This window comes from Pungitius pungitius, chromosome 10 (genome assembly GCF_949316345.1).
Source record: "Pungitius pungitius chromosome 10, fPunPun2.1, whole genome shotgun sequence".
Classification (NCBI taxonomy): domain Eukaryota; kingdom Metazoa; phylum Chordata; class Actinopteri; order Perciformes; family Gasterosteidae; genus Pungitius; species Pungitius pungitius.
Window position 1 is genome coordinate 10,389,756 of NC_084909.1, and position 27,300 is coordinate 10,417,055.

Sequence of the window (27,300 nt, forward strand, 5' to 3'; positions counted from 1 at the left end):
TGCAGGAGACAGCTTAATAAAGAAACAAATAGTAATAAGAGTCGAGCAGAAACGGCCGCACCTTTTACGGCATACTTTAAAGTTTTATGTATTGGAGATGTGTCTGTCCTGAGTTTTAAGAAACCGTTTGAAATAAAAAGTCCTCCTCAACCAATCAGACGTCTTCTCCCACCCCGTTTTGATAGCTTCAGTTTTCCGGTCTATTTCTTATTTCCTCTATTGGGTGTTGTCATGACTACCTGCTCGGTGGGTAAAGTCTCACCTTGATAGTTGTCCCCTTTCTGTACCACTTAGGTTTTTTGTGGGTGGAGGATTGTATGCTCATTTTTGGATTAAACCTGCTGTTCATTTAGGCTGACATTATCGTCACCTTTAAGTTAATCTGACTAACCTGTTAGCATGCAATATCCTGTTGATAGATGAAGCACATATGGAACAAATCTAGCGCACGTTTTATCTCGGGTCCACAAGTGGAATGCAAACCCAATTCAGTTATCATCCTTTTAACCCAGGTTTGCTCGTTTCCTGACAGAAAGTTCTTTATGTGCTAATTATCTTCTATGTCCACCAGCTAGTCAATGACATTGTCTGCCTGCTGTTTGGTGCAGGACAAGTAGCATAACATGTCTTCGTCAGAGCTTTATTACCCTAAACAACACTGTGAGTGGTGGGAGTAAACCAAAACACTATATTACATTACATCCTTATTGCCAAAGCAACATTCACATAACCAGACTTATACCCACAAATTTGGTGGAACAGCGAGGCAGACCATTCAAAAATGAATAAATAAATAATACACATTTTTTAAAAGAACTCTTAAATGCACACTAGTTAGAAGGCAGTAGGCCCAAGAAATCCTGAAAATCCTGCACTTTTCAGTGAAGTATAAATCGAAAGATGTATTAATAATAATAATTTCCAAGCTTTATAAGTTTACGAAACAGTAGATCCTGAATGTAGTTTCTACATTTTTCAAAACCAACAGCAAAACGGTAACAGCCATATAACTATCAGAGCTATTGAACACACATAAATGCATGAATTGGTCTGCCATGGTGCAACTTTATTTTTCTTTAGCTAAAAAACACTTAATGCTGGTTAGACCAACTTGGTCAGCCAACACGTCCTGTAAGCCGTCCTCAATTTGAAATCCTCCTCAGTCCAAACAAAAAGCCTGTGTGTTTCCACCTCGACTCCACACCTAAATAGTTGCTCAGTATTGGGTTTCACATGGTAGCTCACATACTTTAGATGGCGGTCATCATTGAACCGAGCAAGCACAGTGCAAACCCTCAAAATCATTTTTGTTTTGTTTATTTCACCTTGGTCTACTGTAAATCTAGTTGTTGTTTGTGTAACACCCCCCCCCCCCATCCTCTGCAGCAGATGTCCAACTGCAGCAGACTCCAGTCCAAACAGTGAGTGACTGTCTGGAAACCTGCTGGACTTCCCACATCTGCTTGACCACTGCAGACACTATCCACATAAATACGCACACACACAAACAAACGGCTTCGGTTCAACGTGGCGGAGTGCGTCCATTTGACCCGACGGGGCGACTAACTGCTGTGTTTTACACCACAGGGAGAAACACCAGTGTGTGAGGGAGCAAGATCAAAGCAATTTCTGGTTAAACACCTTCACCTCGTCTCCATTATCAATGTACATTTGGACAAAGTGCATGTGTTAACATGCATCACGGGTATATTTTTAGAATTCATTATTATTGCAAACTGCAAGGTTGATTGTCCTCCAAATGAATGGCCACAATATATCCAGTAATTTTTAATTCTGAAGCTCCGAATTAAAATGAATATTTCTCTAAGTAAACGTTTTACCATTCTCCTTAATTGTAGTTATAGTACATATACTTTCATAATTTGCATACTACCATACTTGCATAATACCACCTATTATACGGATAGCATTCATATTTTAACATTGTTTCAACAATAGTCACTGCAGTATTTGTAATACAAACCTGTTCTTATTGACCTTAAGGTCATCAAGGAGGGAGTATTGTATTGAGTAATGTCATGGCTTTACGTATAAGTAGGCTAATGGAATCCCATCCTATGATAAGGATTACAGAAAATAAAGCAAAATGTGTAAATACATTTATTAAGCAATGTTATGAATAACGTCAAGTTGGTTATTTTGTGATGTTTTATTGGGGGCGCCTTCAAAAACGACCCATCCACCTACCAGGACATCTAAACCCCTTCCTTGGTGTGTAACATCCTTGTCTGTGAAATGCACATGCTGATATGTCCATTATCCTTTTGGGAAATCCCTGTACTAATAACAATCTTAATCAATACCTTTAATAGCTGGAGTCTTAAATTATCACGTAGCAGCTCCTTGGACCGAGGCTTAATCCAACAAGTGGAACCAATCCTCTTATCAGAGGCAGTGGCCAGAAAATTGTTCCCTCAGACTGATAATTGAGGTGTCTTTAGCTCCCAGCTATAGTCTCTGTGTGTTAGTCATCTGGCTCCTATATGCATGTAATCAAAGTGCCTTTTCTTAGCATACTTTGACACAGGGGTCAAATATCTGACCCCCCCTGCAGCTGTGTGTCTGTGTATTCTACAAAACCCCTCAGTAAAAACAGGCCTGTATCCGTCTGCATTTTTGGATTTTGTAATACAAAAAAAGGGAAAACATGAATGCAGGGTGGATAATGGTGAGTACTTAAAATTCACCCAAAGACCTAAGAGTATAGAAAGTTGAAGTTTTTAAGTAGGATAAAAAAAAGGCTACGAGCACAATCTATCTACTATTTTTACAACATTGCATAGAACAACGTGAAAACATTGACTAATGTGAAAAAGAGAAACTAGTCCCTGTCCCATGGGACATTCTTAGAAAGTCCAACCCACTTTTGTAGCCTTTTCAGTTGTTTTGTGGTCAACTGTGTCACAGGCAGCACAAAGCATTTTGCCTGCATGCGTTTCTCGATTAATATCAATGTTCGGGGGGGTCAGAAATCCATATTGGCCAACTAGCCCATTTCAATCTAACTTGCTTTCTCTATTTGTAGGCCAGTGTACAGCAGGGAAATATTTTCCTTTTGGTTCAGCTTCGCTTACTGCTTTCTCTGCTTCTCTTTCCCCCCCTGCCCTCTTCGACCTTCTCTCTTCTTCCTGTCCCTTCCCCCACCCAACCCAACCCCCACCCTCTTTTATCCCACTCAGGGTAGAAACACACCAAATGCAGCAAGGCCACCAGGAACCCTTCTACACCTCCCACACTTTGTTGCCTGTGGGCAGATTGATCATGCTGTCAATCCAATTTACTGCTGCTTTGACTGTTGATTCTCACAATGATACACATCAATGCAGGAGCCGCGTCTGATTGTTTGCAATGAAACCCATTGGCAATAAACAGCAACAGGTTACTGCAGTGCTTGCTGTGGTCGAGTGAATAAGACGCTGGAATCCATTTAGCTTTTTTTCCCTGGTTTGCTCGCCGCGCTGCAATGTGTTTACATGTCCTGCACACAGTGAGCGACTGTGTGTGTGTAGAGATTTCGTGAAGAGATGGAGAGACCTCAACTTCCCAGCTGCACACTGAGATAGGGTTTATGGGCAAAAAAGCTAAACAGATCAAAAGTTACTAAAGTAACAGTAAAATGTGTTGTCACATTTTCAAAATGTTAAGCTGCATTAGAAGTTTAAAAATGAGTAAGTAGTAGAGCCTTCTGTAAAAGAAAAATAAATAAGTAATAAAAATTGATGGCAAGAAGAATTTGACAGCTGACATGTGTCATTGTAAGGATATTGATATTTGGGATTTACATCCATTAAGCATTTTGAATAAATCCAAGGAATGTACGTTTACATTTGTATATGTCATCAGTGAAATGTAAGAAACTGAAACTGAAAGGCACTGCAGGATTTAAAATTCATGTATATATATATTATAAAAAGGATATTTGTATTATTTACGCATTATTTATTTTGTTAGGTCCGGTGTAATGTAATTATTGTAACACATTTTCCTCCTAAGGGAAGTTAAGGCCAATCAAGAACGAGTCCTTAAGGAAAACAAACGCTGTGATTGGCTGAGACGCTGCATCGGTTTCAAGGCGCCCTGCGTTCTGCTGGAAGGTCTTGTGAATGAAGGGGGCGCCTGAAAACCGGTGGAATCCACGCGCAGTGAGGAGAGCGAGCCTCTGGACTTCCAACTGCTCAGCATGCGAACCGACGATCTGTTGGAAGTCAAATCGAAAAACGATGGAAATTTAATCATTTTTAAGTTTAGAACGTGTCTTATTTTGCGCAAAAGTAACTTGGACTACGCGTCGAACTCGCTGGAATAACTTTGGTTTGCAAAACTTGAAGAAAATGGGACTTTGAATGTCGGGATTCAGAGTGGGCTGCTTGGAGTCACTTACAAAGACCATCAAGAAGTCATGACACGGGGGAGGTTTCACTCGGATTTATCCTCATAAAACACGAGGAACGGACGACTACCGGCATTTAAACTCGAAGTACTCGGACCACATGCAAAGTTTTGCGACATTTTACGTAGATTTCTCCCACTTTTTTAATCCTTTTTAAAGTTGCCCGACTCGGATCAAAGTTTTTTCTTCCCTCCCCCCACTTCTCATTTTCAACTATGGCGGCGGCCAGGTCCACCACTGGCTCCGTGTTACTGCGGCTCATGTGGCTGGTGTGTGGGCTGTCCCTGTCGTCCACCTCTGCCCAGAATTACAACAGCGAAAGCGGAATATCTGTGCCAGAACACGGGTTCTGCCAACCCATCTCCATCCCGCTTTGCACCGACATCGCCTACAACCAGACCATCATGCCGAACCTCCTGGGCCACACGAACCAGGAGGACGCCGGGCTCGAGGTGCACCAGTTCTACCCGCTGGTTAAGGTGCAGTGTTCCGCGGACCTCAAGTTCTTCCTCTGCTCCATGTACGCGCCCGTGTGCACGGTACTGGAGCAGGCCATCCCCCCGTGTCGGACCCTGTGTGAGCGCGCGCGCCAGGGTTGCGAAGCCCTTATGAATAAGTTTGGCTTCCAGTGGCCGGAGAGGCTCCGCTGCGAGGCTTTCCCCGTCCACGGAGCCGGTGAGATCTGCGTCGGCCAGAACACGTCCGAACCCAGCAGCCCGTCCTCGTCCTCGCCCTTTGCACCAGAACTTGTTACCCTCCCCCCAAACATGGGTCGACCGAACCAACGCCCTTCCCAAAACAACCAGTACCACCAGTTCTCCTGCCCTCTGCAGTTGGAAGTGCCTCCCTACCTGGGCTACCGATTTATGGGGGTCAACGACTGCGGTGCCCCCTGTGAGCCCACCAAACCCACCGGCATTATGTATTTCCAGGAGGATGAGGTGAAATTCGGCCGGCTGTGGGTTGGCATCTGGTCCATCTTGTGCTGTGTGAGCACCCTGTTCACGGTGCTCACCTATCTAGTAGACATGAGGCGGTTCAGATACCCCGAGAGGCCCATCATCTTCCTTTCCGGCTGTTATTTCATGGTGGCGGTGGCCTACGCTGCTGGCTTTTTCCTGGAGGACAAAGTTGTCTGTGTGGATAAATTCAAAGAAGACGGCTACAGAACGGTGGCCCAGGGGACTAAAAAGGAGGGCTGCACCATCCTCTTCATGGTGTTGTACTTTTTCGGCATGGCCAGCTCCATCTGGTGGGTGATTCTGTCCCTGACCTGGTTCCTCTCTGCCGGAATGAAATGGGGCCACGAGGCGATCGAAGCTAACTCCCAGTACTTCCACCTGGCCGCGTGGGCCGTCCCGGCCATCAAAACCATCACCATCCTCGCCATGGGCCGGGTGGACGGCGACGTCCTGACCGGGGTGTGTTTCGTCGGGATCTTCAACGTGGACGCCCTGCGCGGCTTCGTCCTGGCGCCGCTTTTTGTCTACCTGTTCATCGGCACGTCCTTCCTCCTGGCCGGCTTCGTGTCCCTGTTCCGGATCCGCACCATCATGAAGCACGACGGCACCAAGACGGAGAAGCTGGAGAAGCTGATGGTGCGGATCGGGGTGTTCAGTGTGCTCTACACGGTCCCGGCCACCATTGTGATCGCGTGTTACTTCTACGAGCAGGCCTTCAGGGAGCACTGGCAGCGGACCTGGCACATGCAGACCTGCAAGCGGTTCGCCGTACCCTGCCCGGTTCACAACTTCGCCCCCATGACCCCGGACTTCACCGTGTTCATGATCAAGTACCTGATGACCATGATCGTCGGGATTACCTCGGGTTTCTGGGTCTGGTCCGGGAAGACGCTTCAATCCTGGCGGAGGTTCTACAAGCGCCTTAGCAACGGTAACCACGGGGAGACGACGGTGTAAAGTTTCGAGGGAGAAAAGGCACAAAGCAAACGGTGTTTTGGATTCAATAACCATGTCAATGAGGTCAAATAGCTTTCATTTTTATTATTACTATTTTGGTCATTTAATTTTTTTTCTAGGTTGTGACAGCGTTTCTGGCTTCTGGTCACTCAACCAAACTTTGATCTATATTTGATAGAAGTTGGATTTTTTTTTTTATTGTATATTTCCATGGTCATCATCAGAGCCCACAATACTGGTTTTTACATTTTTGGATCACAAACTGGTGCAAATGGCCATACTGGTTCATGGACTGTAATGCCTGACTGGTGTGGTTGCTTTTGATATGAAACTTCCTATTATTGATTTATATCCTCAGTATCACAATTTTAATGTAACGTTACTTCTTGTCCACTCCGGTGAGTTTCTCACCACAACTGAAAAGACTAATGTGTGAAGAAGCATGGCCTTCTGTCCATGCTGCAGCAAAGAGGTCAAAGGTTGTGGGTCACTACAGCCGCCACTGACTGAATTCACTCAATACAAACACCTGGATTTTACGTTTTAAGTCACGCTCGTTTCAGTTCGAGACAGAAATGCTTTAATATGTGTGTGCGAAGTCAGAGTATAATCTCGCTGGTTTTAACCTGAGAAATAATCCATCAACTCGTGACTCCACGCTATTCTGCGTCAAGTGGCTTCCTAGTAATCTAAACTTTTATTTCTTATTTTTTTCAGACTGTCAAGTATATTGTATTGAATTTTCACTCCGAAGGTGAATGAAGTTATGTATTGGTTTGCACAGCTATTGTAAAGGTTAAAAGTGTTTAAAAATGACTCAATTCAAACTGTTAAAGAGACCACACACACACAGGCCCACACTCTCTGCAGTGAAGACACAACAGCCCATTGTTTGTCTCAGTGTGTGGTCTCTCCACTGTTGAATCCTTCCATCCAAAACACTGTAAGCTTTTAAGACATCCACAGCACCATTTCAAGGACACACACTTGATCCACAAAAGTGGAAATGGTTGCTCTGGATTTCAATGTTATTTTTTCCTGGATAAAGAGGACTGTACACATTCACGCCTCTGTAACTGCCCCCATCCCCTTTCTATAATTTCACTTTGTTTCATGGGTCACATACAGACTGAACATTCAAGAGTTTTTAATGAATCTTTTTTTTTTTTTAACTGGGCTACGTTACAGAAACCTTCAAACCGAATGTTTCTTCGTTGCAAAAACACCAGCTAGGAGATCAAAGTTCACAACCGTATGGGAATTGTTTTTATTTGGAAAAAGAGAATGCGTTGTATTCAGCAGCGTGTTAATTGGAACCGAACCAACGAAGACGATATTGCAATATATTACAAAAGAAATGTTAATGAAATGGAATACCCACATTGCCTAGTGACTAGTTCATTTTATATAAATCAATTTAAAACAACTGTAAACCTAAAATAAAATAAAGGGTTTTCAGAACGATTCTTTTTTTAAGCTTTATTTTTGTTTCTAATTTCAGAGCACCCTGAACTCTACATTTGAAGTTAGAAACCAGCAGTAGGGAATCTTGTGGGGGAACGAGTGCAGAAAAGTCAAGGTTTTATCCCGACTGATAGTGGCATAGGGTTTCTTTTCTCGTCGTATAGCACAAGTTCTCTGCCTACGTCATCGGTGCTGACCTACGCCAGCGATCTGGGTAAACTTACAACATTATGGCCTATTAGACCTGCTCTTTTAGTTATGTTTTATCTATTAAAGTTCTGTCCTGAATCCAAACATACTAATACTAGATATATACCCTAAGTACCAAATGTTATACTGTTACAGCAGTTTGTATACGAAAACTGTCACATCTCCCATGTGAACTACATACCTCCACCCTGGTTAAAGTTAGTAAATAGGCTTGAGTTATAGGAAACATGTTCACATTCGTCCATGTTTTAAGTAAACCGTGCAACATTATTCTTTGTATTTGCCTTCAGGCAGCAGAGATCTGACAATGTCAATGACACCAGATCCCATGGGTTTGTTTTGTACCAAGTTTTCAGAAGGATTACAAGTGTGAGTTTTTTTTTTGTTGTTGTTGTTTTTTTTGTCTCTCATTGGAACATATGCAACCTACCAAGAAAACACAAACTGTTTTTAAAGGCATATTGTATTTATGGGAATACTCATTTTTGTCTTTCATTTTGTTTTTTTAAAGAAATAAGCCTGTTGTATGTGTACAGTTTGAATAAAATCGATCCGGTTTGTAATGCATTGATCCCTGTGGTTTATGTGCAGAAATGAACTTATAAATAATGGCGCTGCTTGTACGATGCACAGACCGTGACTTCAGATTGTTTTCTCAACATGTGCCTGGTATCTATTGTTAAATAATGCACCACCTAAAAAACATGTTTGTCCCTTAAGTGCTTTCACCTACCACCTAAACGTTGATGATACTTCCCAATTCATGGCCAGGACACATGACTTGGCAGACATTAGCAATGACGCACACAGGCTGCATTGTGATGCAGCTCAATTGGCCAAGAAGCGAACAACAAGTCCTACGGTCCTGGAAGCTACCGATAACAACTGGATACTCTCCATCGCCTGCGCCCACAATCGGATTCAGCTGGATTGGCTGCCTATGTCGGCACATACAAGGGATCTCATTGCAGCCGTCATCACAGGCCGTGTTGTGTAAATGTGAAAACATTTTGTCAAACTTGCCCACCCTCCTCCTTTTAAACATAGCTACCGACCTGGGAATAGTTCTTAAATAAGGGAAATAGTGATGCTGTTTACATGTGAAACATCTGTTGCAAGATGAGAGTTGAGCACACCAAGACTTCTTATATTAACACCAATAATGAATGTAAAGTTTTTTTTTCTTTTTTCTGCTGCAGACCTGTATAGTTCCTGTGCTACACTTTGGAACATATTGTATTAGTGTATGATACTGCAGCATCCTCTACCGCCCGGCAAACAATACTACACAAACAGTTCATTCTTAGGTGAAGAAGAGGAGAAATGTCGTACGTTGACCAGGTGGAAATACGCTGAACAGATGTTGGTCTCTTAAAGATTGTAAATGTACTAAGGTAGGTACACACAAGTTACATTTAATAAATAAGCTGTAGTAGCAAAATGTGTTATTGCATCAATCTGCCTGCAGTTCCTTTATTCACTTTAAATCAATCATTCTGCTACATTCATTTTACTTGTCTGTAAAATGATATGTCTGTCTCAGGCCATTGCTGCTGGACTGCAAAACTCAACAGAAGCACATGTGTAGAGACAGAAAACACCATGGCAGTGTCACTTCAAAGTCAACCACAGAGGCAGTCACACTTCATGAGTACTGCTTTCTGACTCAACAACCTCAAAGTCTCTAACAGTGGCCAGTCTGAAACATCGTCAGACTTTAAGCAGTTCCCTTTTGGAACCACAAAATGTTATATGTAACTTTTGTTTTCCACCCCATTTAAACAACATTAAGGGTGCTCTCAAACAGTCTGATTGTGACCTCTGGTGGCGAAAGCTATCGATACATGAAGTAGGTAGCAATAATCTGCCTGCTGTTACAATAACTTCATATCAATCTTCCTGCTACATTGACATTCTGTTTGTTTTATGGTAAAGAAAATAATTCTAATTACGGTAAGACCCAAAATATTTATTTTCCATTGAACAGAAGTCTCTTACATGATTGTCTTATTTTGGGTAGGTAAAATCCGTACATAAAGGGAGTGATCATGGGTTGAAGTACTTGAAGATATATGGATGAAATAATGTGCACTTCATCTGTTGCATAGGCCCCATCAAACCTGGACTCCACGTAATAAAAAATGGCTCCGACAAAAATGTTTGACAGTGAGACAATCTGAGGTGTGCAGGTTGTTATGACTTTTTGTTTGCTTTCTCTGGACCCGTTTAGACAAACCAACAAAATCTTCACGTAAGAGACTGAAATGAGACTTAATGGAACAACCACACTGATGAAGCAGAAAAGCAGGTCAGATATGCTGGTAAATAGTGAGACTGAACATGCAAGTTTAATTACTAACTGTTGGTCACAAAACACTTTGTCAATGACATTTCCACAAAATGTCAAAGGGATTACAAATGAAAATGAGAACATATAGCTGGTGAATGAATACATCCAAACAAGCAGAATGATCTTACCTACTCTCCTGTTGCTCATGAAAACATTGTAGTGTAAAGGATAACAGATACAGACATATCTGTCATAGGCCATAGCTGTTAAACTGCATAACTCAACACAACTACATGTGTAGATACAAAACATCTGCAGAAAACACCATGGCAATGTCACTTCATGTGTATCTGAAAACATCTGTGAGAGCAGAAGAGGATATAGTGACATACTTGTACTTATTTCATTCATAAACAAATGACATAATAATATATACATTGGCTCATGCAATCTTCTGTCCATATATATGACCACAATAAGAATTGTGTTTGTTGCACAAATGGAGCTGTACCATAATAGTATAATTATGAAGTACAAGTATTTTAAGTTTCCAATGTTACCATAGGCAGACAGCACAAAAGACACAACCTCAGTGGAGTTCTCCATTTCTTTGATGAGCACTATGCATGCAACAAAGTGAGTCATAGAGGATTTATCAGTAAAGCTGGCTCAGTAATAGTGTTATCTGTTACCGTTTTGAGTAATGCCTCAACTTAATATTCTACGTGCATTGAAATGTTTTGCAGTCTTAATGTGAGATAAATCTAAACAATGATCTTTTCGTACCAGCAGCACACTGTGTTCCACCACACTGGTCAAAGAGTAACAAAGCCAAATGGATTCTGATCTATAACAATGCTTCTATGGCTCATAAATGACACAGATACCTGTCTTCTTAGTCACCTGTGAAATCGTATGACGATGTAGATATCAGTATTCACACAACAATCAGCATACAATATATGAACATAATTTCACATTTACACTCAAAGCTCAAGGTATCTACCAAGTATGAAAGCCTCCGGTCCGTTGCTGTGACCCTCCCAACTGAACAAGACAAGAACCTCCGCGTATCTTTATACTCTTCTTGGATGCATTGGGGGGTTGGGCTACATGACATTTGCATTTTGGATTGCGGTGTCATTTCATCAAGAATCAGGAATCAGAAATAAGGAATCCTTTATTGCCATCACATGTCAGACATTCATGGAATTTGACTTGGCGGTTGGTGCATGACAGCCAACAGACAACGTAGTGTAGGAATAAGATTAAAAATATAATAAAATATATGCTATGGGTTAGTAAGGTAAAGCTATGGGTTAGTAAGTTGAGAAACAAAGATAAAATAAAAAATAGAAATAAAGATAAAGTGAAAGTGACGAGTGAAAGTGACAAATGTACATGGAGTGAGAGTCAGTCAGGGGAGGGCCCGGGCTCTGTTGATGAGCCCGACTGCCAAAGGGAAGAAACTCTTAGTGTGGTGGGAGGTCGTAGTCCTGATGGCAGCCACCTGCCGGATGTCCGGGGCGAGAGGGGTCAGGTACAATCTTTCTAGCCCGCTTCAGAGTCCCGGAAGCGAACAAGTTGTGGAGAGACGGCAGATTGCAGCCAATCACCCTCTCTGCAGAGGCGATGACACGCTGCAACCTGCCCTTGTCTTTGGCTGTGGCTGCAGCGTACCACACGGTGATGGACCAGCAGAGGATGGACTTGATGATGGCCGTGTAGTAGTGCACCATCATCGACTTTGGCAGGTTGAATTTCTTCAGCTGCCTCAGGAAGAGCAACCTCTGCTAGGCCTTTTTTCAGCTCCCAGGTCCAGGAAACGGAAGGAGTCCACAGTGGTGACAGGGGAGTCACACAGGGTGAGGGGGGAAGGTGGAGCTGCGTACTTCCTGAAGTCCACAACCATCTCCACTGTCTTCAGGGCGTTGACCTCCAGGTTGGCTGCACCATGTCAACAGGTGGTAAGACTCCCACCTGTAGGCGGACTCATCCCCACTAGAGATCAGTCCAATGAGGGTGGTGTCATCCGCAAACTTCAGGAGCTTGACGGACTGGTGAGTGGAGGTGCAGCTGTTGGTGTACAGGGAGAAAGAATATAATCAAATCTGGACACGATGGTGGTCCATGAGGGGTTAATTGATTACATTACATGTCATTTAGCTTACACTTTTATCCAAAGTGACTTACAATAAGTGCATTTCAACCATAAGCATACAAACCCAAAAGAACAAGAAAGTAAATAAGCCAATTTACAACATGCTATAGATAAGAGTCATTGTAAGTACAATTTAAGTGCTACAATTTGTTAGTCTTTTTAATTCAATTCAATCATTTTATTTTGTATATCCCCAAATCGCAAATTACAAATTTGCCTCAGAGGGTTTACAGTCTGTACACATGCAACATCCTCTGTCCCGAAACCCTCACATCGGCACAGGAAAAACTCCCCAAAATATGAAAAAACCCTTCAATGGGGGAAAAAAGGGAAGAAACCTTAGGGAGAACATCAGAGGAGGGATCCCTCTCCCGGGATGGACAGACTGCAATGGATGCCATGTGTACAGAATCAACAATGTAAAAGATGTACAATACATTCAATTTCTCTAACTGAAATGATACAAGTAATTGCAAGTAGCAGAACAAGTGTACGGCAGGACCACTGCAGGGACAACCTCCATCAGATAGAACCACCATCCACAGAGGCTTCTGTGGGGACGGAGAGCAGAAAGATGTTGGTTTATGATGACAGTAATATGAATCATATTTAAAGTAATGATGATGGCAGCAGCAGGTGTCAGCAGAGCCATGCCAGGAGTCAGAACCGGGGTCCGTACGAAACTATGATCCACGGAGACCTACTAGGCGAGAAAGCACAAAGAACTCCCGGAAAGAAGCTTAATTAGTGATGTACAAAAACATGGATGATTGTGGAAGGAGAGAGTGAGAGTGAGAGAGGGGCTCGGTGTGTCCTAAGAAGTCCCCCGGGAGTCTAAGCCTAGAGCAGCTTAACTAAGGGCTGGTCCACGCTAACCTGAGCCAGCCCTAACTATTAGCAATATCAAAGAGGAACGTTTCTAAGCTTTATCTTAAATGAACTGACCGAGTCTGCCCCCCGGACTGAAAGTGGAAGCTGGTTCCACAAAAGAGGAGCTTGATAACTGAAGGCTCTGGCCCCCATCCTACTTTTTAAAACTCTAGGAACCACAAGTAGCCCAGCATCTACGGAGCGCAGATGCCTTGTAGGGCAATACGGTGTAACAAGCTCTTTAAGATAAGACGGTGCCTCACCAGCAAGTGCCTTGTAGGTGAGGAGAAGTACCTTAAATTCTATTCTTGATTTAACAGGAAGCCAGTGCAGAGAAGTTAATACAGGAGTTATATGATCCCATTTCTTAGTTCTTGTTAATACATGTGCTGCAGCATTCTGAATCAACTGGAGAGGTTTAAGTGATTTACAAGAGCAGCCTGATAACAAAGAATTACAGTAATCCAGTCTAGAAGTATCAAATGCATGAACTAGTTGCGTGACACTTGACTCCCAACTCTCCCTGACTGCCAACATCGCAGCGACGACACGATCCTGTAGATACACGTTCTACAACATCAGGAGAATACAACCCCTTCTGTCTCAGAAGGCGGCACAGGTACTGATTCAGGCTCTTGTCCTCTCCCGCCTTGACTACTGTAACTCTCTCCTGGCAGGTTTCCCAGGTACCGCCATACGACCACTGCAGCTCATCCAGAATGCAGCAGCTCGACTCTTCAACCTTCCCAAATACTACCACACCACACCACTTCTCCGTTCTCTTCGTTACAAGTGACTGCCCGCATCCAGTTCAAAACATTGGTACTGACGTACCATGCTGTGAATGGATCGGGACCAGTCTACATCCAGGACATGGTGAAACCCTACATCCCAACCCGCACACTCCGATCTGCATCTGCCAACTGCTTGTTCTCATTGAGAGAAAAGCACTCAGCGAGATCGCAACTCTTTGCTGTCCTGGCTCCCAGATGGTGGAATGAGCTCTCCGATGACATCAGGACTGCAGAGAGCCTCTACATCTTCCGTCGAAAACTCAAGACACACCTTTTTAGACTCTACCTTGACTAAAACACTATCAAACCGTAGCACTAACAAATGGTAGCACTTAAATTGTACTTATAATGGCACTTTGGCCTATCATGGTAACTTCTGTTTTTTCCGAGTTTAACATCAGGAAGTTGCAGGTCATCCAAGTTTTGATGTCTCCAAGACAATCCTGATGTCTAACAAGCTGGTTGGTGTCTTCTGGCTTGATCGATAGATACAGTTGAGTATCATCTGCATAACAATGGAAGTTTATGCGGTGTTTTCTGATAACGTCGCCCAAAGGAAGCATGTACAGGGTAAATAGAATTGGTCCAAGCACAGAACCTTGTGGGACTCCGTGACCACCATTGGTGGTCCTCGATGATTCACCGTTCACAAACACAAACTGGGATCGATCGGATAAATAAGATTTAAACCAGCTGAGTGCAGTTTCTTTGATGCCAATCAAGTGTTCCAGTCTCTGCAGCAGGATGCGGTGATCGATGGTGTCAAATGCAGCACAAATGCAGAGGTCTAGCAAGACAAGAAATGAGACAAGTCTTTGGTCCGATGCAAGTAGAAGATCATTTGTAATTTTCACCAGTGCCGTTTCTGTGCTATGATGCACTCGAAATCCTGACTGGAAATCCTCGAACAAAGCATTGTTTTTAGTGAACGTATAGTCTGAAGAGGTGTGTCTTTAGTTTGCGGCGGAAGATGTGAAGGCTCTCTGCCGTCCTGATGTCATCAGAGAGCTCATTCCACCATTTAGGAGAAAGGACAGCAAAGAGTCGCGATCTTGTTGAGTGTTTTGCTCTCAGTGAGGGAGGAACCAGCAGCTTGGCAGATACAGAGCGGAGTGTGCGGGTTGGGATGTAGGGTTTGACCATGATCTGGATATAGACCTGACCCGATTCATTCAATCTAAGTGAGAAGGGGGCGTATTCTCCTGATGTTGTAGAGCGTGTACCTACAGGATTGTGTTGTCGCTGTAATGTTAAGAGTGATGGAGAGTGGGCTGTCAAGTGTCACATCGAGGTTCCTAGGAGTCAAAGTTGCCCTAGCAGTGCGTAAAGTGGTCCGTTTGCAACTGAAGTAAACAAAGTTCTATTAACTGCGTTAACATTTTTTATCACAATAATCTCGACCACAATAATTGCAAAGATTATCACGTTTATTTTGACATCCAAAATACTTTGTGTATTTGTGACAGACTTCAAAAGCATGCAGTAATCAATAAGACTCAATGCATACTTTTGTTGAGTATATTTGTGACCAACAACTACTTAGGACTCGAGCGAACTCATTTCCTCAGACACAACTTGATGTGTTGAATTAGTTCACGTGAGGTCAAGTTATTGATGCTAAAGATCTGCTGGTAACTATCACTTTGTGTAATGCCAAATCAAACATGATGACTATGCTTCAGTGTCATTGGTCCAGTACATTATGTATGCCTTCCTGCACTGGGCCCAGCAGTCACCATGTAGCTTTACGGACCTCATGTGAGGAGTTCTCACACATTTACAATCCGGTCTGATTCTGACCTCTGGTGGCAAATTCTATCAACACATAAAGTAGGATGCTTGCTGTTACAGCACGACTGTAATAACGTCATATAAATCATCATTAAGAAACTGTTGAAGTCAGTTGAACAAAGTCAATGGGAGAAAAGACATACAAAAACTGCAGAATAAAACTGCTTAGATTTTCTTTGTCTCCAAGCAGATAAAAGTCTCCTTGCTGGAAATACATCTGTGCCACAATAAGAGAAATTATTTCCTGATTTCAAATTGTTTTTAATGGTGAAGCACTTGCATGAAATAACATTTATCACAGTGTACAATAATTATTTTCTGTAAAACAGAAGCTTTATACACGATTGTCTTATTTGGGGTAGGTAAAGTCCGTACATAAAGGGGGTGATCATTGGTTGAAGTATATGGACATATATGGATGAAATAATGCGCACTTTACCTGGTAAATAGCTATTATCAAACCTGGATCCCACAAAATGAAAAATGGCGTAGAAAAAAATGATTGACAGTGAGACAATCTGAGGTGTGCAGGTTGTTAAGACCTTTTGTTTGCTTTCTTTTGACACAATTAGACAAACCCGCAAAATCTTCATGTAAGAGACTGAAATGAGACTAAATGGAATAATCACTGTCATGAAGCCATAAAGCAGGTCAGATATACTGGTAAGTAGTGAGAGTGAACATGCAAGTTTAATTATTAACTGTTGGTCACAAAACACTTTGTCAATGACATTTCCACAAAATGTTAAAGGAATGATGAATGAAAATGAGAAAATATAGCTAGAAAATGAATAAATCCAAACAAGCAGAATGATCTTACCTACTTTCTCATTGCTCATAAAAACATTGTAATGTAAAGGATGACAGATACAGACATATCTGTCATAGGCCATAGCTGTTAAACTGCATAACTCAACACAACTAAATATGTAGAAACAACACATCTGCAGAAAACACCATGGCAATGTCACTTCATGTGTATCTGAAATCATCTGTGAGAGCAGAAGAAGATGTAAAGATGTGCTTGCACTTATTTCATTCATAAACAAATGACTTAATAATATATACATTGGCTCATGCAATTCTCTGTCCACATATATGACCACAATAAGAATAGTGTTTGACACACATATAAAGATGTACCATAATAGTATCATGCTGAAATACAGGTATTTTAAGTTTCCGATGTTACCATAAGCAGACAGCACAAAGAACAAAACCTCCGTAGAGTTCTCCATTCTTTTGATGCGCACTATGCGTGCAACAAAGTGAGTCATAAAGGATGTAGCAGCAACGCTGGCACAGAAATAGTGTTGTCTGTTACCCTTTTTAATAACACATCAACTCAATATTCTACCTGTATTTAAATGGTCTTTTAACTGTGGCTCATAAATGACACAGATACCTGTCTTCTCAGTCACCTGTGAAAAATATATGAGACATCAGTATTTTACACAATAATTAGCATACATTATATGAACATGAAGTCACATTCTACACTCTAGGTATCTACCAAGTATGAAAGTCTCCGGTTCGTTGCTGTGACCCTCCCAACTGAACAAAACAAGAACCTCTGCTGATCTTTATACTCTTCTTGGATGCATTGGGGGGGTTGGGCTACACAACATTTTCATTATTCGAACTTGAAGGTGACAGCTAGTTATTGTTAGTAGAGTTAGTGGATGCTTTAAACGTCTGCTTTATCGCTTTTGTACTTTGTACAGGTAATCTGCTGTACAATTACCCTTTCCTGGAATATGATGGATAATGAACCGGAATGGCTACAATGCCAGGCCAGGGTGATCCGTCCATTACTGTCCTTAATTTTCTCCAGCCACTGGAGCGCCTTGTGGTCAGTCTCCAGGGTGAACTCCCGTCCCATGAGTAAGTATTTTAAAGAGTCCAAGGCCCACATTGATTGCGTGTGCCTCCTTCTTCACTGTAAAGTACCGGACCTCTCTCGGGAACAGATTGCGGCTAATATAGGCCACTGGGTGTCGTCCCTCTGCAGGTCCTTGTAGAAGAACAGCCCCGAGACCCCTTTCCGAAGCATCAGTTTGAAGGATGAACGTTTTTTGAAAGTCAGGACTGTACAAGACAGAGCTTCTACCCAGTGCCTGCGGGATGTCCTGAAAGGCTGCCTCTGCCTCCTGTGTCCACTGGACCAGGGTTGACTATCTGGATCCAGTCAAATCTGTGAGGGCTGCTGCTCTGGCAGAGAAATAGGGAATAAAGCGATGGTAAAATCCTGCCATGCCGAGAAAGGACCGAACTTCCTTTCTTGTCTCTGGCCGGGAACAGGACTCGATGGCATGGATTTTATTCACCTGCGGTTTTATCAACACATTTCCTATAACAAACCCCAGGAACTCCGTTTTAGCCTTGGCAAAGACACATTTTGAGGAATTCATGGTCAACCCGGCAGACTGGAGACGTTCCAACACTGGCCCCAGGTGTATCATGTGTTCCTCCCAGGTGGTGCTGTAAATGACAATGTCATCAAGATATGCTGCAGCAAAGTCTGACAGGCTACACAGTACTTGAGCACCATGCAGCCCAAAGGGCAGAACTGTGAATTGGAACAAACCCAGGGGTGTTCGGAAAGCTGTCAGTTCTCTCAGTGTTTTGTAAGTGGTACCTGCCAATAGCCTTTGCACAGATCTAAGTTCGTTAGATACCTTGCCTTTCCTAGGTGCTCAATTAAGTCATCTCTCCAGGGAGTAGGATATGAATCAAATTGTAAGATTGAATTTAAATACCCAAAGTCAATACAAAACCGGATAGTGCCATCCTTCTTTGGCACTAAGACCACTGGTTTGCACCACTCGCTCTTTGCTGGCTCAATGATCCCCAGGTCCAGCATCAGGCACACTTCCTCCTTCAGCACCGTCAGCAGATGTTCAGGTATTTTTTAACTTAAACGTCTCACGGAGACTGCCTTTTTCAACACAATGTCATGCTTAACAAGGTTTGTCCTTCCAGGATTGTCCTGGAATATTTTAGGCTTACATAAAGTTCTTACCTGGAGTTACTTTTCTTCCGGGAGGTGGCAAAGATCCAGATCCATTGAAGAAGCTATAGGCAAATACTGCTCTTCCACCTCTTCGTCTTTTGGAATCCTCCTGATGAGCAACACTTCGGCTTTCTTCTCAGGTCTCTCCACTCACTCTTTAAGTAGATTCACATGTAGAACTCTACTGGAGCGAGGCTTACCCGGAGTGGACACCTGATAGGTAGTTGGCCCAATATTCTGCTGGATCTCAAAGGCTCCTTCCCATTTTGCCAGCAGTTTACTATTATTACTGGGAAGGAGTACGAGCACCTTTTGGCCCGGGTTGAAGGACCTCTGACAAGCTGACCGATCATACAAGGTCCTTTGTCGCTGCTGGGCCTCTGCCATGTGGGATTGGGCAAGCTCACTCATCTTTTCCAGTCGGTCTCTCATCTGAACCACATGAGATATAATGTTAACCTCACACCTTCCCACCTGGTCTCCCTCCCAAATATCTTTTAACAGAGAGAGGGGGCCCCGTACTTCATGACCATACAACAATTCAAAAGGAGAGAAACCCGTGGAGCCCTGGGGGTACCTCTCTATATGCAAAACGGAGGTAGGGCAGCCACTGATCCCAGTCTGTACTAGTGTCATTCACAAATTTCCGGAGCATCTGCTTCAGAGTCTGGTTGAAGCGTTCGGTGAGGCCATCGGTTTGAGCATGGTAGGGGGTTGTCCTCAAGCTCTTAATACCAAGAAGCTGGTAAACCTGTTGTAACAACGTCAACATGAAGTTAGTTCCGAGTCTGTGAGAATCTCACGAGGAAAACCGACCCTTGAAAAAAACTGTGATAATCAAAAGCTTTTTCTTATTGCTAAGTTAGAGAATCATTGCCCTGTTTTGCTGAAGATTTCAAGGTCAGAGGGCAAGCAGGATGTGCCGAGCATGGAGGGAGTTAGGGACACACCAACCACCATACAACACACACACACACACACCAGTTCAGGGCCAAGAGAAATCTTTTCTTTTTCTGTGTTACAAGAGTTATAAAACATGTTCTTCCTGATTTTAGTTAGTTGTTCTTCCGGCCTGCAGGCCGACAGAATTGCAAACGCAGCGCTGATACTTGACCTGTGATCTGACAAATAGATCTCCCAGAACGAGAGAAGTTGTTTGGCTGAATTCTTCCAGATGTCATCATCCAGGCTTCCAATTTTTGAACACGTGCCTTCAATTCGTTCGTTTGCTCCTTCTCTTTTTATATTATCTAACAACTGTACAAGGCAAAAGGCCGCGGTTTTCGCCTTCATTGACTTTAAAGGGAAAACTTCTGGATATTTTGTGGCATAGTCCGTTATTACCAGCATGTAACAGTTTTTTGCTTTACTCCTTTCCACAGGGCCAACAATATCCATTCCCAACCGCTCAAAAGCTGTAGTGATAATCTGTAGGGGCTGCAGTGGGGCTCTAAAGGGAATTTTGATGGAGGTTTTCTGGCACTGAGGACAACTTTTACAGAACAAAGCTACATCTGCACGCAAGCCCGGCCAGTGGAAATGTTTTTTAATGTAAGCAAAGGTTCTGTGTTTTCCAAGATGGCCAGCCCACGGCACAGAATGCCCCAATCCCAGCACTGTTTCCCTTGCCGTTCTGGGCACCACCAGCTGCACGTCCGATCCCTGCCGACGATACAGAATACCACTTTTTAGGAAGAGGTCCTTATTCACACTGGAGTCCTGGTCTGTCCCGTCCCTCCTGCATAGCTCTCTGCAAGAGACTTGTTAATGTGGAGTTTTTCTGTTGCATTTCAATGACATTATTAGGGATTCTGAAAGCCAAGGGCAGTTCAGGCTCAGGGTTAGAAGCTAGTTTGGCGAAATTTCTCTTGCTTCCTTTGTTTGCGTGACTTACGAGTTTTCACGGGTGCAGTTTCCAGATCTGCATCATACAAAGGCAGGGCACTAAGTGTCTGGAAGGGCTCCTCCACCTTCTTCGCTTCTGATCACTGCCACATTAGTCATGGCTGGCATTCAATAACTCAAACAACACTGGCTGGTCTCGAACAAGCACAGCAGGACAACGCCAATGTTTAGGAGGTAGGTCTGCCCTTGTACCGTGATGTACACGTCTGCTGTTGAGTAGGATTTTTCATCCCCATGGACACAGCAAACAGGGATAGTCTCATTTGTGCTAATGCAATTTGGTGGTACAAAATGTTTGTGTACAAGGGTCTGATCACTGCCTGAATCCAGTAGAGCCTTTAGGGTTTTACCATTGATTTCAACTGAAGTCATTTTTCCACGATGGTCTCTTGTAACACTTCTAGGCACCCAACACATTTGAGTTATCTTGAAGTTTTGGGGGCACATTGGTTTTATATGTTCTTACATGCCACATAAATAACAAATTAGCATTTTGGTAAGAAGTCATATTAGTCATATACCGTATATATGTCAAGCATAACAAGTAACAACTCCACCAGACTCAATAAAGATGCATACTTTTAGTGTATTTGTGACAAACAAGTACATCTTGATTAAACACTGGCCTGTGACACTTGAGCCAACACATTTCCTCGGAGACAACCTTATGTGTTCCATTAATGCACATGAGATCGCCGCATTAATGATGCTAAAGATCTGCTGATGTAACTTCCACCATGTGTGATGCTGCATCACAGTAAACAAGAAGGTTAAGCCTCAGTGTCATGGGTCCACTACTTCATCCATCTATCCCCAGGATATCAGTTTTATTGTTGATGTCCTGCACTGGGACCAGCAGTCCCAATGCGGGAGAAACATGCAACTCTGTGCAAAAACTCCCCATGCAATGAGAGAAGGGCACAAACTTCATAATCATATATGACAAAGGCTTATGTATCCATATCTTATGCATTATTGAAAACTAAATTATATCCATTCTCTAACATCAGATACATTTTAGCAAAACCATCGGACCAAAACCAATTGTCTTGTACACATTTGAGGTGCCGCCCCCTTTCTGGCAAATCTCTAACAATGGCTTCACTTAACGATCTCCCCTTTATGTAGGTTTTTTATTCTGTTTTGATCTGAAAGAGGTAAAAGTGGAAGAAAAAAACGCTGGGAATTCATGCATAGAAAACAATACGAATTTAATTCAAAGTTGACCCAAAACATTAATGATAAGAAGTGGAAATTCAAAGAATCTCAGCAATGTTCTTGTATGGCTCTTACACTTGATATCGTCATCCTGACCAATAGAATTTTCACGGAAGTGTTGAGCCCCACAACCGGTTCCCCATCTGATGACCACTGCCAGTTCTAGCATAGTTAGCATTGCACAAGGTGCCGGCTTGCCTCGCCATGTTGAGGGCTGTTAAGAGGCAAAATAAAATGCTTTGAATATTATGTCATGTCTCCGATTTGTGGTGGGATGATGACCTGGTTGTGAAGCTGGATGATGGTGATTTTATGAAGAAGTTATTTTAACCCTGTTTACAGGATGAATCATACTATGAATAGCAGTAAACTGAACATATTCTTAAACATGATTTAGCTACTGTACTTGAGGAAAATATGTTATTGACTGTTTTGATTGTATTGATTTAGTTCAAAACGTTTCATAAAATGTCAAGCATAACAAGTAACAACTCAACTAGACTCAATAAAGATGCATACTTCTAGTGTATTTGTGACAAACAAGTACTTTAAGGAAAGTTTATCTTGATTAAACACTGGCCTGTGACACTTGAGCCAACTCATTTCCTCGGAGACAACCTTATGTGTTCCATTAATGCACATGAGATCACCGCGTTAATGATGCTAAAGATCCGCTGATGTAACTTCCACCTTGTGTGATGCTGCACCACAGTAAACAAGAAGGTTAAGCCTCAGTGTCATTGGTCCACTACTTCATCCATCTATCCCCAGGATATCAGTTTTATTGTTGATGTCCTGCACTGGGACCAGCAGTCCCCATGCGGGAGAAACATGCAACTCCCCATGCAATGAGAGAAGGGCACAAACTTCCTATTCATATGTGACAAAGACTTATCTATCCATATCTTATGCATTATTGAAAACTAAATTATATCCATTCTCTAACATCAGATACATTTTAGCAAAACCATCTGACAAAAAACAATTGTCTTGTACACATTTGAGGTGCCGCCCCCTTTCTGGCAAATCTGTCACCTGGCTTTACGTGAATGACCGGTGGTGTCATTCTGGTCATGTCACAGTGAAAGAGAGCGTTTGTGACCCAAACATTGAGTTGCTCGTGATCCATAGTATTTTCCCGGGGAGTTCTCGGACATAATTGTTCAAGTTGTTTATATTTCTCCATCGGTTTAATGAAAGCCGGGCACAGAGAGCATTTCTAGAGTAAAAGCTGTAATCAAACAGTGTAAGCCTAAATGGACAGAGTTGAAGGACAGATGTCCAATAGTAACACAAAGAGCCTTTGGAACAGAAATACATCTATTACTGGTTATGGGACCCTGCTTGCCTGGTGATGTGATGAATGTAGATGAAACAAATCAGTTCTTCATGCGGGTCAGCTGGGCATGGGACCAAAGCACCAACCATCTGATTGGAAGATGGCCATGCTTCAAACTCACCCACAGTCGACCCCTAACATTCAAAGATTCAAAGCATTGTATTCTCCCTCTCAACATCCCTCAACATGGCGAAGGCGACCTGGCACCTCATGCAATGATAGCAAGTGCTGACAGAACTAGCAGTGCTCATCAGAGGCATCAGAGTTCAGTGGCGGCTGTACAATAGAGGTCCGTGGGGTCTGGTCACACCTTGAGACACAAAAAAATGTTTATACATATTTTTTTATATATCATAATATTATTATTATTATTATATTAATACATCTTATGAATTGTAAAGGTTTGTGTATTTGAAATATGGAATATACCAAGTAATGTTTGTAATAAGATACCTAGTCTGTCTGCATGTCTCAGCTTGGCTCGGGCCAGGCCCAAAAGAGCCAATTACTAATCAAAGATATATGTGTGTCCCATAATTTAGCCAATCAGCGTCCTAAAAAAGAATTATACTTGTGCCGCCACCCCAAGGCTGCGCTCTCGTGTGAGCGAGTCCCGCAAGATACAGTGATTGGTTATTTCTGTCAGGCAGGTGGCTGAGGAGGAGGAGGAGGAGGACGCAGAGAGAGGGTTCAGCTGACAATGCTTTTATTATTAACAAAACCGAAAAAAATCAAAATCTCTCGCAATGAGGACACAAAGGTCGTGATCAAAATCCCAAAGGCAAAAAACTCAAAAACTCTCTAACGAGGAAATATAACAGGAATCAAAAATGACGTGACCATCTCCACCGGACTTGACGCTTGACGTGAGGGCTGGTGTGCAGGGTAAAACAACAAGACACACTGGCACAGGACAAGGGGCGACGCAGACTACAAGTACACATGAGGGAGTTGTGGGAACAGGTGGACACAATCAGGAATCAGGGGAGACAATGGCCGTTTCTCAATACCTAAGACGGCGAGAACGGACTCGCGTTCCCGCAAGAATAGACTCGGGAGACAGACTCGGGAGTCCTGACTCGCAGGTTTCGGGAGAACGGAGAACGGTCATTTCCGCAGTTGGAACAGCAGCTGACTTGATGACGTCACCACGTCAGCTGATCTTGCTAATACGTTTTTATTTTAGTTTTTGACTTAAACATTTTACTACTCAGTCAGAAAATTACATTACGTTACTTAAAAAAAGTAGTATTTATAAACTTCGACATAAAGTTGTGTTTATTTTCCTCTGTCGTTGTTGCCTGTTGCTGAGGTGAAATGCATTCTGGGATATATGTCTCTCACAAGAACAGACGAGCCTGCTCCGATGCATGCCCGGTAAAATGGGCGGGGCGAGCCACATCCGGGTATTATGACCGTTCTCGGCCAGATGCGGACTTGAGAATTGGAACAGTACTCGGGCTGCGACTGATGACGTTTCACGAGTCCACGAGAACAAAAGTCCACACAAGAACGCATATTGAGAAACAGCCAATCAGACTGGTGACACATGAGGAAGGGCAAGGGACCTGAAATGAGAGGGAGTTAGTTTCCAAAATAAAACAGGAAGTCAAAAAACAACTGTGGAGACAGGACAAAAACGCAACTTGACATACAGGTGTGACAATTTCCCCACAAACCAGGTATATACAGTATATATTGTTGGGATTTTCAAACCCCCCGAGTTGGTTGATGAAAAGAATCCGGCACGTCAAGTTAAAAAGTTAACACTTATTTAGAAGAGAAATAGATACATTGAGCAATTCCCCGCAGGTGCACCTCGAGACTCTACACACGTATCGTCGAGCAATCCATCCAAGAGTCTGCCTGTTGTCCGACTCTGACCCTTTTTATAATCTCCTCACGTCCTTGAAGACTAGTTTGAGCTGGTTCTGGTCTAAGACGGCTATTGTCCAAGATGCCCAGGTGCCCCCCCTCCCTCTGTACCATTCTGTGCCAGGAGCACTGTGTCAGATAGTGATTTATCTTCACGCTTCCTGTACTCCTTCATCCCTCGGTTCCCTTGTGTGCCTAATATGGTCATAGCGTTATTTACTGCATTGTCACAACAATGCTCTATAGAAAAAACATGTAAAAAGCACATGAACAGGAACATACATCTCACAATATATACAATGTTCAAACCAATGACATTATTTTGTGTGGGCCAAGATAACATTATCAACTGCAAGCCAAATGAGAGCATTGCCAACCCAGTCTCCAAAAAAAACGTGTAATAGCTACGTTGGTCCACAATAATAAATGTAATCTTTCCCCCCCAAAAAACGTTACGATGTCACGTATTTTTTGGCCAATTCATTTACATTGATTTGCAAATAGGTCACGTGACTATCAAGTTTCCCCTTAGGGAGGAGATTTTTTTTTCCATGTGGGAAACCCAAGAAGGGGAGGGAAAACCCACAGGGGAACCCCCAGATGGCAGGTGGACGGGGGCCGGGCGTAGATTGAGGGGATGAGGTGAGAGATGAACGTTCAAACTGTACCGTAAGCTAGCAGGTGAAAATGGATGCCGACCTAGTTAAAGTTAGCGACCAACATCCCCTTGGATTCACTGACAAACACGGAAACAGCAGCAACGTTAGCTAAATCAAGGTTACTTACCGTCTCTGGCGTGTTTTAGCAGCAACTACTGTCTGGTGCGCGCTGCGCGGGGAGAAAGTGGCAAAAAGCATAGACACGGCTCAAAGTGACGGCGATCACGTTCCCGTCATGCATTGCATGACTAAAACTTGGGAATTTTAAGCTATTTTACTTAAAGTATTCACAGGCTCAACTAGGTCTATAAATTAGTATAACATACTAACATTTGCTAGTAATGCAATCAAAACGTAATCAATTTGAGTCATGTAAGTCCATTATAATAAATGTACTTACATGTTTGATAACATATGAATTCCGGGCTTACAGTGTGAGAACTGGCACTAAAAACAGCAACTAGCAGTCAAGTTTTACTTCAAAACAGCAGAATCAACAACAAATTTAGCCGACTAGCTTGGTTAAAGATTTCAAGTCTCCTGGATGTCTGAAATCTGGTAGTAGAGATGTACACAGTATGACTTTTTTATTCTGAGAAAACATAATTTTTAAAAATTCTTTAGAAGGCCATTTGGGGAAATGTCTTTACTCACTACTGATATTTGTGACACTCGTTCCATTCAGCACAGCCCTCAATAGCAATATTTTTTTTATCTCACATATAGTCAAGCATACACACTTAGTTGTTTCAAATTGTTCAATGGTCACCATTCTTGTCAAGGGCAGGAAAAAAAAGGTATCGCAGGCTTTTTAGGCTTGGGTGTTTAAACCAGTCGTTCTCAACTGGTCTGGCGCCGGGACCCACCATCACCCCTTAATGACAAGCCGCGACCCAAATCGAGGAACATTCAACTTCTCAAATTTATTCAAAATCAAGTTCATAAGTTGAATTTTATATTTTATATTCAGGATCTTTAATTATCCTAAAAACCCAAAGTCTCCCCCATATCAGAATGGTTTGACCCAACCTGGCACACGCTGCTTAAAACATGGATGGACGAACCAGCAAAAATAAGACACTCCGCTGCATTAAAAAAGTCCCTTTAAAATAAAATCACAGGATTTATTTTTTTATTCTAATTTTTATTAGAGCTGGTGGCTAATTGGCTGGATTGAGGGAAGGAGTGCTGCATGGGATGATCACGTGACCGGGGCAGGGCAGAAAATTGACAGAGGTCTATAATAATGAGAGGTTAGTAGACAACAAGGTAGAAAAACCTACATCATTTGTATAAAATGTACACAGAAACTATATCTTTTTTCTTTATTACAAGCAGACTGACAATACAGTGCTCTGCACCCATTGCTACAGGCAGGCTG

At 42.7% G+C, this 27,300-nt stretch overlaps 3 protein-coding genes across 3 annotated transcripts; 1 reads left to right on the forward strand and 2 right to left on the reverse strand.

Annotated features, from left to right (window-relative positions):
• Nucleotides 1–3,506: 3,506 nt before the first annotated feature.
• LOC119229039 (frizzled-7-like) lies at nt 3,507–8,571 on the forward strand. The gene has a single exon (XM_037489124.2). The coding sequence runs from the start codon at nt 4,627–4,629 to the stop codon at nt 6,328–6,330; it is 1,704 nt and encodes a 567-aa protein (XP_037345021.1). The 5' UTR covers nt 3,507–4,626; the 3' UTR covers nt 6,331–8,571.
• A 1,302-nt stretch (nt 8,572–9,873) lies between these two features.
• LOC119228848 (olfactory receptor 6B1-like) lies at nt 9,874–26,092 on the reverse strand. The gene is made up of 2 exons (XM_037488813.2): nt 26,047–26,092; nt 9,874–12,370 (listed from the first exon to the last, which is right to left on the reverse strand). The coding sequence occupies exon 2, from the start codon at nt 10,937–10,939 to the stop codon at nt 9,974–9,976; it is 966 nt and encodes a 321-aa protein (XP_037344710.2). The 5' UTR covers nt 10,940–12,370; nt 26,047–26,092; the 3' UTR covers nt 9,874–9,973.
• LOC119229257 (putative gustatory receptor clone PTE01) lies at nt 15,366–26,108 on the reverse strand. The gene has a single exon (XM_062565127.1). The coding sequence runs from the start codon at nt 17,185–17,187 to the stop codon at nt 16,222–16,224; it is 966 nt and encodes a 321-aa protein (XP_062421111.1). The 5' UTR covers nt 17,188–26,108; the 3' UTR covers nt 15,366–16,221.
• Nucleotides 26,109–27,300: the final 1,192 nt, after the last annotated feature.